Genomic DNA, 13,547 nt, shown 5'->3' on the forward strand with positions numbered 1-13,547 from the left:
GAGGACTAGATCTGCTGTCGGCTCCTGACAATTGGAGAAGTTTGGGTTGTTTGTATGACCAAATATAAAGCTCCAATGTTACTTTTCCGAATCTTTAAGTGCATGGAGTCGTGAGTGTAAGATGCAACCAAATCTGCATAAGGATGTATGCGTACGCATTTTTTATGGGTATGGAAATGTCTACTTTATGCAAATAAAAACAGCCCTACATGAGGGCCACAGTTAATAATCCAAACCATTTTCAATCAGGCTGTTGTCACATCTGCATTTTGGAAGCAACATTTTTAGTGTAAGTAACAAGTAGCAGATATCTGCTTTTAATTCATATCACTTAGAGCAGGGTTTCCCAAACCCAGTCCTCAGGGCTCCCCAACAGTGCAGGTTTTCCAAATCTCCTTGCTGGAGCACAGGTGTATTCATTACTGACTGACACATTGTAACAGATCCACAGGTGGTCCTAATTACGTCACATGTGATTCAGAAAACCTGCACTGTTGGGGAGCCCTGAGGACTGGGTTTGGGAAACCCTGACTTAGAGTCTATGGGATCTGCTATCTGCTTTTACCAAGATTAAAAAAACTGCTGACATCATGGTCAATTGAAATGAATGTAAAACACTACTGCCTGTCATACACAAGCTGTAAAAATATATTGACGTATAAAAGAGATTCATTATAAACACACAGAACAACAGCCTTATTCAAGAAGTAAATAATTTTGCCAGGCTGGGACATAAATGGAGCAAGATGGTAAGTGTTTGCTGTGCCAAGGCAGGGTTCACTAGCCTTTTGCCCCCCTTGATAGATTCCATTGTATGACATAAAAGGAGATGGGAAGCAGTTTACAGGTACCACAGCCCACATAGGGAATGATAGGTGGCAGTGTTCTATAAGTTTAAGTTTTAGGATAATGCTGCTCCTGCCATTTTTCTTTCCAATGCAGATACTCAAGTCATCCAGTCATATGTGAATTATGGTAGTGATCCTTTCATGCTAACTTAATTTCAGCTGATATTTAGTTAAAAGGACATTATACAGACAAACAGTGCAATATTATATTGGATAGCAGAAAATCATAAACATTGTAATATCATTATAATTCTGAGGATGCTCACATATAATTCAAACAATACAAAGCGGCCATTAGTTTATATGTATTGATAATAAAGTGTATATTTTATTTTTTCTTTGTTGGTACTTTAATAATTAAAAGTTAGGTCATCTTCAGCACCGTGGTTTTTTTTTTTTCTACATCCAATATTGTCTTTGGCATGTGAGGGACATGCACCATTCTCTGCTGTAGTGAGGCTGATCCAATCTTTGCAAAATATTTTGGATGAATTAGGTTAAACCAGGGTTTCCCAAACTCAGTCCTCAGGGCTCCCTAACAGTGCAGGTATTCCATATCTCCTTGCTGGAGCACAGGTGTATTCATTACTGACTGACACATTGTAACAGATCCACAAGTGGTCCTAATTATGTCACATGTGATCCAGAAAACCTGCACTGTTAAGGAGCCCTGAGGACTGGGTTTGGGAAACCCTGGGTTAAACTGTGATAATTATAGAGACATAGGGGGGACTTCAATTCCCCCCAGAATACCACTGTGGTAAACCTATTACCGTTAGTACAGTAATTTTAACACAGATTTCTGCTCACGGCTCAGGAAGCTGCGAGCAAAAAGCTGGTGTTGAAATTACAGTATTAACGGTAATTATGTAATATCGGTAATAGTGTGCAGGTCGCGTTACTTTTTATAGTAACGTAGCCAATTTAATTCCTGTCATAGAGTGCGTCAATAGTAAATCTTTTGCTGACTATTAAGGCCTACTACCACACAACTACATATATACTACAAGTTTATACATTTTTAGCTACATATTGTATAAAACTAGCATGTTCCTGTCTCTCAATAGCAGCTAAAATCTTGGTAAATGGTTCCTCTGACCAGCACACCCTATGTGATGGCCCAGATAAATGCTGCCATTTCTATGTTATAAAGCCCAGTCACACCAGACATTTATGTACAGTGAACTAGCAGGAAGGGAATCACATTATTACATAAGTATTTGTGAGGAAACGGGATGCTACTGGACTGAGAAATTTTTATTATCGGTTTCTCACAGTTTAATGTACTTTTTAATCCTTGGCCCAGTCTGAGTATATACACCAGAGCATCTGTGTATTATTCTTTCATGTTATTAGGTACATTTTGCCCTTGCTATTACCTGCCATATTGTGTGAACATAACAGGACAGCAGAAGTCATTTTGCTTGTGTTAGCTGAGGTAATTACCATTTATCTCAAATGTCCATTGTCATGACGTGTGGCTTAGATCTGGTTTGTAATCGGAACAATGCCCGAGTGACTTGACATAGCTAGCTTGCAGCCCACATTAATTAGCTAGGTCAACAGGTAATCTGAGAGGCAATTAGGTTTGAACTTCTAGATGACATGCAATGTGCCTCCACAGTAATATACTGGCTGAAATAGCATTGGGAAATGTATTAACGTGTATCAATAGAAATGTTATTGTATCAAAATGTATCAGACTCAGATTGTGTAATGTTGCAGATACAATGTGTCAAATGTCTTGTTGTTTCATGAAAGCGTGAAGTGTCATTCCTTGATGTTATATTGTAATTCTTTGTTTAGTGCATCCAGCCAAATAGCTAATTGAGTCAAGCCAGTCAATTGTATAATCAAGGTAACAATGACTGTATGTCTAATAGTTAGTCTCCACTGATAGACCCCTGCTGTAAGGGGGAGGATTCAGACATTTGACCCTACTCCCTGTATATACAGCCAAGAATATGGCTGTATATATGGCTATAAGGAGAGCAGAATGCCAAGGAAGCTATTCTAGCTTGGAGGATACTGGTGTACAAGACATCAGTGAAAAAGACTATGGGCAGGCATTGTAGTGCCGCTGGAGGAAACCCTACCAGGACAGGGTCTGTGTGCGCCAGTAACCCAGGCTGGGCAACATAGTAACTGTCTAGCTAAACGGTAGTGGTAATATTGCGGGAGGATAAGACCCTGGAAGAGACTGAGATTATTACTTTGGAGGGCTGACTGCAAGAGGCTGCTGGAGGATACATGCTACCATTTACCCTGTAACTTGTGAACGTCTTGTGGTGTTGTGCTTTCGTAATAAAGACTTATTTTGGATATACTATGGTCTACCTGAGTGAGTTGAATCCCACAGAGGATAACTGCCATCCCAGCTAAGGGTGGTATCCTTACAGTATTTATTAAACTTTTTTCTTTACCTTTTAAAAGCTGCCAACTATGCAGTTTTGTGCTTTATTTTTGGCTTCCCGCACTTGTTCTAATTTGCAACTTATCTGAATAAGTCATTGTATAGTGAGAAAGGAGCTTATATAAGCCATGAACTGGTGTTAACAAATTAGCTGGCACATCTTTCCTAAGGTTGGTAGTGAATGTACCCCAAACAAGTATGGTGATAAGGTGTTGTTATGTTATAAATGCAGAAAACAAGCTGTAAATACTCAGTTATATGACAATATGTACCTGGCTGTATTTAATAATGTCTTTTGCTTCAGAGTCATCGCCGAACTCCCGCGAGTTGACAAAACCGGACCATAATACATTTACCCCCTGGTGTTGTAAAGCTGGGTGAATCTCCATTAGTTTTCCATCTAGGCATCCCAATAATCTGCAGTGGTCCAGCTCTGTGCAGGACATTATATAACCCTTTGTGGTCCTTCTTTGTCTATACCCTGGTGGTCACTAACAACGCATTGGTTTTGTTACCCAAATATCGACCACGCATTCACAGATTCTTATTCAATAGATTCTTTATTACAAAATAGCAATAAAGGTGAGACAGGCTTCTCACATACAAATAGTAACAGGCATTGTTGTAATACATTTCATATATAACAGAGTTCAAATTACATACAGTGCTCCCTCTTTATACCACTCCCTTTATAATGTCAACAGGTATTTTTTCTGCACAAACGCTGCACTATGTATTACTGTAATTCCATTATATTTGCTCTGATCATAAACACCATCATCACCATAACACTAGATTCATTGTGTTTTAAGCAGCTGTTATAAAGAGGGAGCACTGTACCATTTTTTACCTAACTCTATTGTAAACAGAAGTATTGTCTGTAAAGTGGTCTTATTCACTATAATCTAAAATCTATGATTTCACAATGGAATGTTATCTATTCTCCAGAGAGGATCCAATATAAAATGTATATTCGTACGCTTTCTCCCATGTGCTTCATACATTTCACAGCAGTGTTCCAACACACACTTGAGCACATACATATTGGGTTGAATAACATTTACACTTGGAGGGTTTCTGCACCCAGGTGGTCAGGGGCCAGGGGGATTGGGGTGCACATATGGCAACTTTACTGCTTGCAGGTTGTACAGGACTGCAGCAACAGCACTGTTGATGTCATAGGGTGGAGTTTGCTTTCTCCAACCAATTCAAGGGCTATTTGTGAGAAGATGATTGGCCTTGGGTTGGATTGAAGTGGAAGACTGTGCTGCTGCCGCAATGTTATAGCAATGACAAGCAATACAGTAACTATCTGTGCGTCTCCCTGTGCACATGCTCTTGACTGAATAAAGTGCCTGCATGCTTGCTGTTTATCGAAGCTGTGAGCATGATATGGAGACTAGTCAGGTAAGCCAAGGGACCATTTAAAGCTGGGCAAAACCTGGGGACCAGTCCAATACTGATTATTTGCTTGCATTGTATTCATTTTCACATACTGAAAATAAACATACTTATAAATAAATGATGATGATGATGATACTGAAGCAGGGTCAGGTGTCACAATTACCTGATTGCAGCTTTAGATCTGCATGCATTTATTTCCATGTAGCAAATGACCCTTTTTATTTAGATAAATGTGCAACTACTGTGGGCGCTTTGCTGGCCTAATATGTATGAGCTCTATTGCTATAATGTACTGTTGCACTGCTGGTGTAATGCACAGGGCACTGTTTCAATAATGTATTTGGGGATTGCTGCTTTAATGTGTGGAGCCCTTCTAGGAATAATGTGTATATAATGGCAGTGTACCAAAGTGTGGAGCCTTATTTGGGGGCACTACTGGCTACAATGTCTGGGGACAATGCTGGATATCGTATGTGAGGGGAATGATAGGTGTAATGGGTGACTAAAAATTAGTTAATACTGCTTCTTTCTTTTGCCAGGTTCTTGGCTTCTACAGAATCCTGACTATGATATCAGCATTAATGGCAGGAGTGCCTAAGTGTAGACATTTTCCAATGACAACATATCTCCACTACCCTCAGCTACAAATTGGTTAAAATGTGGCATACAATAAAAATGAACTTATTTTGCAGTGTTAGAACATTGATGGTCGATTGCACCAGATTTAGGCACGATAACTCTGACTGCCATTTCCAAATCTCGCAATTAATTTGTTTTATAAAAAAAAGTTCAATGAGGGAAATCTTTACCACAAAAGCTTTGGAGTTCAACATGGTCAACACATTCATTTTTCACAACTCTAGAAAATGTGGAATTGGTTAGCAATATAAATTCTTACTCATGACCATAGGTAAAAGAAGTTGTGGTGGGATATTGCATGAAATGAACTTCACAGCAGACCAGGCCCTTTCACGGAGATGTGAAGTTCCAAAGATACAAATTCCGCTTTTTGCTTTGCTATTCCATGGAATGGCATTTCATACTGTATTTGTCAATCCAGCAATCCGCAGTATTTATAGTCTATAAATACAGCTGGGTAAATAAGCGATATTCTGTGGTGTGTTTGGAGTGTAATAAAGTCTGGGTGGAAGAAAAATGATTGCATAATTGCGGGCAGAACAAAAATGATAAGGGGAATTCTCTAGATGCCTGAAGCTATCTCCATTAAACGTTTAACGCCTACTGTAAAAAATACATGGTAAAAACAGGGAAAGGGGAACTGTCGCACCAGATTATATAAGTTAGCAATGTATATCAAACCAGATAAGCTAAAGGATAATTCCATCTAAACTTAACATTTCAGATTTAGTTGGTGTATCCCAAGTACAACCCGGTCCCAAATGGTTATATGCCTGTAGAGTGGCATTGAGGCTATGAGGCGGAGTCTTCCAATGCTTGTTTATACTGGCGTCATGTTGGTGGTAGACAATGTGCTGCCTGTCTTTATAAAAAAAAAAACAACAGGTCGGCAGCAATGTGGAATGCAGATGCCACCGAAGACATACAGGATGTGCTAAATCATAGGTAAGTAAACATTTGTGGATGGTTGTACTCAAACCATTTCACCCAAAATGGAATTTTCAGTTTTGGGTGGAAGTTATGTTTCAGATATTTTTTTTCCTTCTTGTTAGCTATTGGTTAATTCGGGCCACTTCTTAATTGGACACTTTAAAACTGACCGGAATGCATGATTTCCACTATTTTCCAGCTTGTAAACTAATGAAGTAACAACTTCAAAAGAAAAACACATTCTGTTTTTGTCCTTTGCTGCTGGTAATGTATAATTTTAAAAAAAGTGAAAAGTGCAGAACAAAATAACTTAAAAACAGATCCAACTTGGAAAAGTCTTAAAAAATACAGAAAAGTTTTGGCAATAACAATGCTCCGGGCACATGAAAAGATTACCATATGGAGCAAATCCATAGATCTGAAACAATGATACAACTTTCAGAGGGATGTAACAAAAGTTTATCCATTAATTTCTTTGGTGTAAGAAAAATGAAGTGGCTTGCCATAAAAATGTATAAAATCTGTGTCAATGATTCATGTTCCTTTTTATATACATTTCATGCATAAAATCCCAAAATTTATCCTGGTTTGTTTCATTGCGTGTAATCATGGTGGTAAGTGCTTCTCCCTGATCGAAACCCTGCCAATAATCTTGCAGCCACATCTGCTTCCAGCTAAAAGACACAAAACATAACATAAAATGTATAAAACAACATAGAAGAAACAGTGGACATGTAGCTTTTGGTCTGTGCCAATAAAGGAGCCTGCATACAAATATGTTTCAAGAAGTTGCACTTTCTATTATTACTTTTTATTTGATATGAATAGCTATATATTTTTTTTTTACATTTCCTAACAAAGTAAAACTTAAAGTGCATTACATAGGATTATATATTCTCTTAAACCAGGTTGCACTGTCCTTTTATCATTGGACAGTCCAGATCAAAAATATCCAAAAGAGGTTTGGGAACATATGGGAAGGTTATGGTAATTGTGAATGTTGGACGGTATGCTGAAATTGTTCTTACACCTAGTAGAGGGAAATAGTGAAGAACACCAGGGGGTATATTTACTAAACTGCAGGTTTGAAAAAGTGCAAATGTTGCCTATAACAATGAATCAGACTCTAGTTATAATTTATTTAGTACATTCTACAAAATAATAGCTAGATTCTGATTGGTTGCTATAGGCAACATCTCCACTTTTTCAAACCCGCAGTTTAGTAACTATACCCCCAGATGTGCACCGCAAAACACCTTGGTTTTACACCAGTGTGTGCCTCGATGGTCTGTCTACCGCACAGCAAGGTGCACATCTCCTCACTGCACTCAGGAGCAGCCTCTGCAAACTAAAAGCGCTCTTTGAAGTGAGGAGAGTCGTAAAAATCTTAAGTGGTGCACTTTTTGGTCCGTAATGAACTTTTTGCCTCTAAAGCATACCCTAAATTGAGGCTAAATTGGCAACTGTCACGCTGTGTTTTACCTTCCTCTGAAACATAATTATAATTTATGAAGACTTTAACTTGATGGCCATGTGTAATTTTCAACCTTATATTCTACATGTTATATCAAATTGTTGCTTCTAAAGGTGAATGTGAAATAACAGTACCTGTCACTTTCTGGGAGCTCATCAGCACTTCCAATACCAGGCACAGGTATGGGGCATCCCATGTGATTATAGCCAGCAATGCGTGGTGCAGGAACTGGAGTCCCCTGGGTCTTCTTATACCTTTTCTCTACTGTAACCCTAGCATTCTCCTGATCACAGACAAAGCATTCAAAGCCATTGAGGTAGTTAGGCGCTGTCATGTCATTCACACCCCATTCTCTCTTTTCCATAGTGTCCAGTAGCAACTTGTTGGTTGTCCCATCAGTTTTCTTGTAGTCCAAGTATTGAAGATATGCTCTATCATCCCTGTCCAAAGAGAGAATAAACTCTGCAAGGTCCTTGGGTGAAGCAAAGTCATCAATCAATATAACAGAGTGGCTGTTAGGCATCCAGTCTTTCGCAGAAGGGGAGCCACGGTAAATTGGAACCACTCCTAAATGCATAGGGCGCCAAAGCTTCTCCGTCATATAATCAGCACATATGGCATTCTCCATCGCTAGGTGAAACTTGTACCTTGCAGTAAATGTCATGAACTCTGGATCTTCAGTAGTGGCTGTTGAAGTGTCCTCAAGTCTCTTGCTAGGCAATGGGCGGTTCTTCAGGCACTGGCCATATGAATCAACCTGAGACATTTTAAAATGACAAATTAAGTATATCTTGTACAAAACTGTCTATTTTTACAATATAGAAAAAACCCAAGTTACTTCCACTTTGCCTCAGACCTTAATGTTTCCCCCTTTTGCTCTGAAATTATAAGTAAATGTAAGTTTTTAAATTCAAACTGTTTGTTATTTATTCCTGGATCTCCTATTTATTCACAGATTAACTAAAAAGTATAGAAACCTAGCATAAAATAGCATTTTCTTAAATAATTTTGATACATAGTCAATAGAGAATATACACTTACTATATCACCATTGCAGATCATATTGAAAATACTTACCTGTATGTACTTCATTAATTCCTTTACGTAGCGGTCTCTGTCTGATGGGACATCACAATGGGACTGCATGTACAATACAGGTGCATACCCTTTTTCACGCAACCTGTTCTTTTCAGCTACAGACACTGCTGGATGCTGCAAGTAAGCAATAGTAGGCAACCACTGCAATGTGAGGGGATAATCAGAATCTCGTCTGAAGGTGGCAGTGTAGTTGAAAAGCCTTATCCCTGGCAAATGTGACAGAACATAGTTGTTCATTGGAGATTCCTCGTGAAACAATGACCATGTCTGGTGGGGCAACCTTGGCAGGGGTGCCTCATAGGCTCTGAAGTCTGTGCCATAAAAAATAATAGACTTAGTCCTCTTGTGAAGTTTTACCCTCTTGTCTTTTGTCACCATGCAGGAGCTTAGGGGACAGTCGATCCGCTCTGTCTCCCCAGGAAAGTGAGGGAATAAGTTTTCACTCCACCACAGAAGAATGGGCAGCTCTTTGTTGCTTCTTCTGTCACTGTTACCTGGACCCCGATAAGAGTCGACCATCACAGTGCCCAGATCAGCTGTAGCGAAAGCACTGGACGGCTGGAAGGCGGACTGATCCCAGTTTTCATGCATCATCACTCTATTCTGCTCTGGGACTATATCGGAGTCCTCAGAAAGTGACTCGCTGTACAAAGGGAGCCCGTGCACAAGATCATAAGTTGTGTCCTCCACTGCTGGATCTGACCACCCTATTTCCCTCTCTGGGACATCTACATAGTCAGGACCATGATTATCCCAATAGCTAGAGTCAGCATCAGCACAGACACATGTCAACAAACACAAAATACACATTGCAACATAGTAACAGGTAGTGTGCCATGATGCACATGAGATATTCATAGCTGTGGTATTATAGAGCTGTGCCATGCAGTAGGTGCAGGACTGATAAGAACATCTCATTCCAGCTTTGACCTCTCCCCTATTCATAGAGTCTGACACTTTTAAACGTTGCAGCATGTAAGTATTGTTTCTATGAGAATCAGTCCTGGGGAGAGAGCAAATAGTCCTACCAGCAGTCCATGTGCATACTGCTTCCATCTCAGAACTTCTTCTACATACAGCTGTCCACTCTGCAGCCCAATTGCATCAATACACAGTGTGTGTGTCTGTAGCAGCCAGTTCCATATGGGCGCTGTGTCCAGCAGGAAGTGGCAGCATTCTGTGACTGTGACCATTACTTCCTGTGTGTGTGGCTGCTGGAAAGAAATGAAACGTCACCCGATTTTTGTTTTTATCAACCAACTTTATCGACATCTTACAGTATGAAAACCCCATCTAGAACTATACAGAACAGTACGGAAAATAATGTGCGGTTTGTTTGTCCGCTTACGTATTACGAGCGATCAATATATTGATTCAGCTGGTAACTTAGTCACAGTTTACATTAAAGCATACGCAAATAGAACATTGTGTTTTGTTACTATAATGTACAAGGTAAGGGATACATATGCAGAAACGTTACAAGAATCAGCTTCTTACGTATTGCAATCAGGACAAACCACCAGCTTTGAAAACTAGTACTTTATCACAAAAAAATGCATACATAAAGTTAATTTATTGAAAATGCACATAATATAGTGTATAATACACCGTTGTCTATGTGTAGCATCAATACTTGGCTAAAGTATCAAATAGTAAAAATTGCTTAATAAAAAAAGACTAAATAAAATGGATTGCTAAATACCAGAATTATGTAGTAGTTGAAGTTCTACCGTGTACAATACTAAAGAGCAACAATATTTGTTTAACCCCTTCATGACCTGGGTTATTTCATACCTTTGTGACCAGACGAGATCACTGTTTTGCTATTTGTTGATTGCACCGAGAAAAAAAAACAACTATCTATCTATCTTTAAACTGCTTTATTTTTTAAGTGGTTTGTGTTCCTTAGTAATTTTGACATTGTATTTTCAAGAAAGAAAGGGTTTTACTGACTGAATAATGTTTTTTTTTTAGTACATTACAGGGAAAATGCTGACAAAATGAGTTTTCCCATAGTTCAATCCCCATACCTCCCCACATTTTAATTCTGCAAGCCAGGACAGTTTGGTGGCTTGGATGCATCATGTTGTGGCTGCCACTTCCCCTGGGGGCAAGCCTAGTGCTTTAGAAGCTCTAGGCCATCCCTTACCTTAAAAACATCTCCATATTGCCATGGACCCCAGTGGCAGTTGAACACGCCAACAGCCTGTAAAGAGACTTGTTCCGCTGTGAAATTCCGCTGCAACTTTTCCATCTCTAAACGTCAGCAATACCGGTAATTTAAATATTCAGTACATTGGCACCATGGTTAGCCTTGCTGCCACATAGCACGGGAGCCATGGGTTTGATTCGGATGTGTGGCATTTCTATATTCTCTCTGTGTGGATTTTCTTAGTGTGCGCTAGTTTCTTCCCACAGTCCAAAACATACTGGATTTAAAGTGTAAGGACCAATGGGGTAAATGACTGATTTTTTTTATTCCTATGGGCTACAGCCCTGTGTTTCATTTCTATCAGCTAAGAACAGGAAACAGACTAAAAAGGCCACAGGCTCATCAAAACTGGACAGTTGAAGAATGGGAAAACATAATTTGGTCTGCCAAATCTTGGTTGCTGTGACATGCATATGGTAGGGTCCGAATTTGGCATAAACAACATTAATCCATGGATCCATCCTGCTATATGTGCAGAGGGTCAGACAGGCCAAGAGTCAGAAGTCAGAAAATACACAATGCCAGGGAATAAACAGGAACAAGGTCAAAACAAAGCTGGGGTCTAGGTCACAAGAGAAAATGCAAAACAAAAGGTACTAGCAGGAGTCATTACCAGGAAGAAAGTCAGGATGAGGTCACAAAAATACATAGAGAAACCAGCAGCAGCAATGACAATTGATGAATTGGTTTAGATTCCAGGGAAAAACAGTCTCTTTAAGGCCAGCAACAGGTGATTAAGATCCACAATCAATGATGAGATGATAACTCCTTGCAGACAGGATCTGCAGAAGGTAAAGCAGCATCTATGAAGAAGATATTGCAGTCTAGCATCAGGGAGATTATAACACAGTCATTGGAAAATGCAAGTAATTGTAAGACATGGATCAATGACTCTAGAGGCTTGAAAGGTGGCTTCTGTAGCGCCAAAAGGACCATGTTCAGATCTGATGGTGATATCGAAGGAACATAGGGTGGTTGCACCTGAATAACCCCATGAAGAAAGGTCTGGACCTCAGGTATAGTAGCCAGTTTTCTATGGGAGAAGATAGTTAAAGCCACACTTGTACCTTAAGTGAGGCTAATCGAAACTCACAATCCATCTTGTTACACCAGCCTATGTAACTTTTCCACACTCTGTGGTAATTTTTAGAAGAGACCAGTTTCCTGGCTTTGGTCATGATATGGATGACCTTTTCAGAAAGCCCCTTAGCTTGAAGAATCATGGCCTCAACGGCCATGCTGTCAAAGCCAGCCATGCAAAGTCCTGCTAGTAAAATATGTCTGACCCCAGCAGTCCACAATTTGGTTGGAATGGGATGAATGGCATGCAGTCTCGAGAAGTAAGCATCTCAATAGTCCACCAGTGTTAAAGACCGCTGATTTCACTGGAACATGACTTGTCACACAGCACATTATCATGGCTGCCTCCTTCATTGATAGAGGACTTCTACCCCTCCCCACCCTTCCTTCCCAGGGGATTTACTGCCATGGTGTTGTCCAATTGAATTGGTTAGGTCTGTCCCTTAAGAGGGACTGAGCCTGAAACAGAGCATTTAAGCCCAGCTCTTACCCTGAAAATAAAAGGAACCAAAGCCCCTGTAGGCGGATGTCCAGCATCACAGCTCACCATCCCTGCATGCTAGTGTCTCTGGTTACAATGCTCCATACCCAGGCAGAGAAGGGACGGCCCAACTTGAGATTTATCCTCCTCAGCCATTACAGAGGGGACAGTCAGGTCTGCAGAGACAGTTTGACAAACTGTGCTGCCAAATGAGAGTCTACCACCTGGCTAAAATCTTTCTGGAATGTCCGAGAGTGGAAAAGAGCAAACTGCACCATTTTTTTTTTAACTCAAAATTTTATTGCATAATAAAGTATGAATGACATAAAACATAAAACAACAAGCATTTTGATTGAAATAATCACAGAGCAGAGTAGATATCCAGCAATGTCACTCACAAAACAGTAAAATGTATTGGAATATAACAAGATAGTAATGGGTAAGGGACGGGATGGAAAGGAAGTGGGCATTGAAGGGGGTGTAGGGTAAACAAGGGTGGGGGGGGGAGATGGCCATCTTATGGGGTATACTAAGAAAAGCATGTTCACCTTCAGAAGGGAGCGCTATCAGGTCTGCATGGGAGTATTTTAAAGTAGTAAGGGGGTCGATGTTATCTGGAATTGTGTAGGGGGAGATTATTTGGAGGAAGAGAAAACTGCGGGGGTCCTAGGCATAAAGCCAGGGGGCCCAAATTTGATAAAATTTGTCTCACAGTAGCGACGTGATTTTTTTCCATTTGGCAATGAACCATATATATGATCTAAGAGAAGAGATGCGGGGGGTGTCCGCCTGTTTCCAAAATTTAGCAATCAGGCATCTAGCGGCTGCCAGGACATGTGAAGCAAGTTTTGCAGAGTGGGTGTCTAGGTCTTGTATAGGATAACAGAGTAGGAAGGACCATGGGTTCTTCCTAATAGGGCATTGGACAAGAGAGGAAAGAAGTCTTGAAACCCTGTCCCAGAAGGAGG

The 13,547-nt window shown here is 40.1% G+C and overlaps 1 protein-coding gene across 1 annotated transcript; it reads right to left on the reverse strand.

Moving 5' to 3' along the window:
• Positions 1-3,802: 3,802 nt before the first annotated feature.
• On the reverse strand, positions 3,803-10,009 carry POFUT4 (protein O-fucosyltransferase 4). The gene is made up of 3 exons (XM_075216688.1): positions 8,786-10,009; positions 7,843-8,465; positions 3,803-6,908 (listed from the first exon to the last, which is right to left on the reverse strand). The coding sequence occupies exons 1-3, from the start codon at positions 9,860-9,862 to the stop codon at positions 6,761-6,763; spliced, it is 1,848 nt and encodes a 615-aa protein (XP_075072789.1). The 5' UTR covers positions 9,863-10,009; the 3' UTR covers positions 3,803-6,760.
• Between the last annotated feature and the right edge of the window lie 3,538 nt (positions 10,010-13,547).

The sequence above is a fragment of the Mixophyes fleayi genome, chromosome 6, assembly GCF_038048845.1.
Source record: "Mixophyes fleayi isolate aMixFle1 chromosome 6, aMixFle1.hap1, whole genome shotgun sequence".
Lineage (NCBI taxonomy): Eukaryota > Metazoa > Chordata > Amphibia > Anura > Limnodynastidae > Mixophyes > Mixophyes fleayi.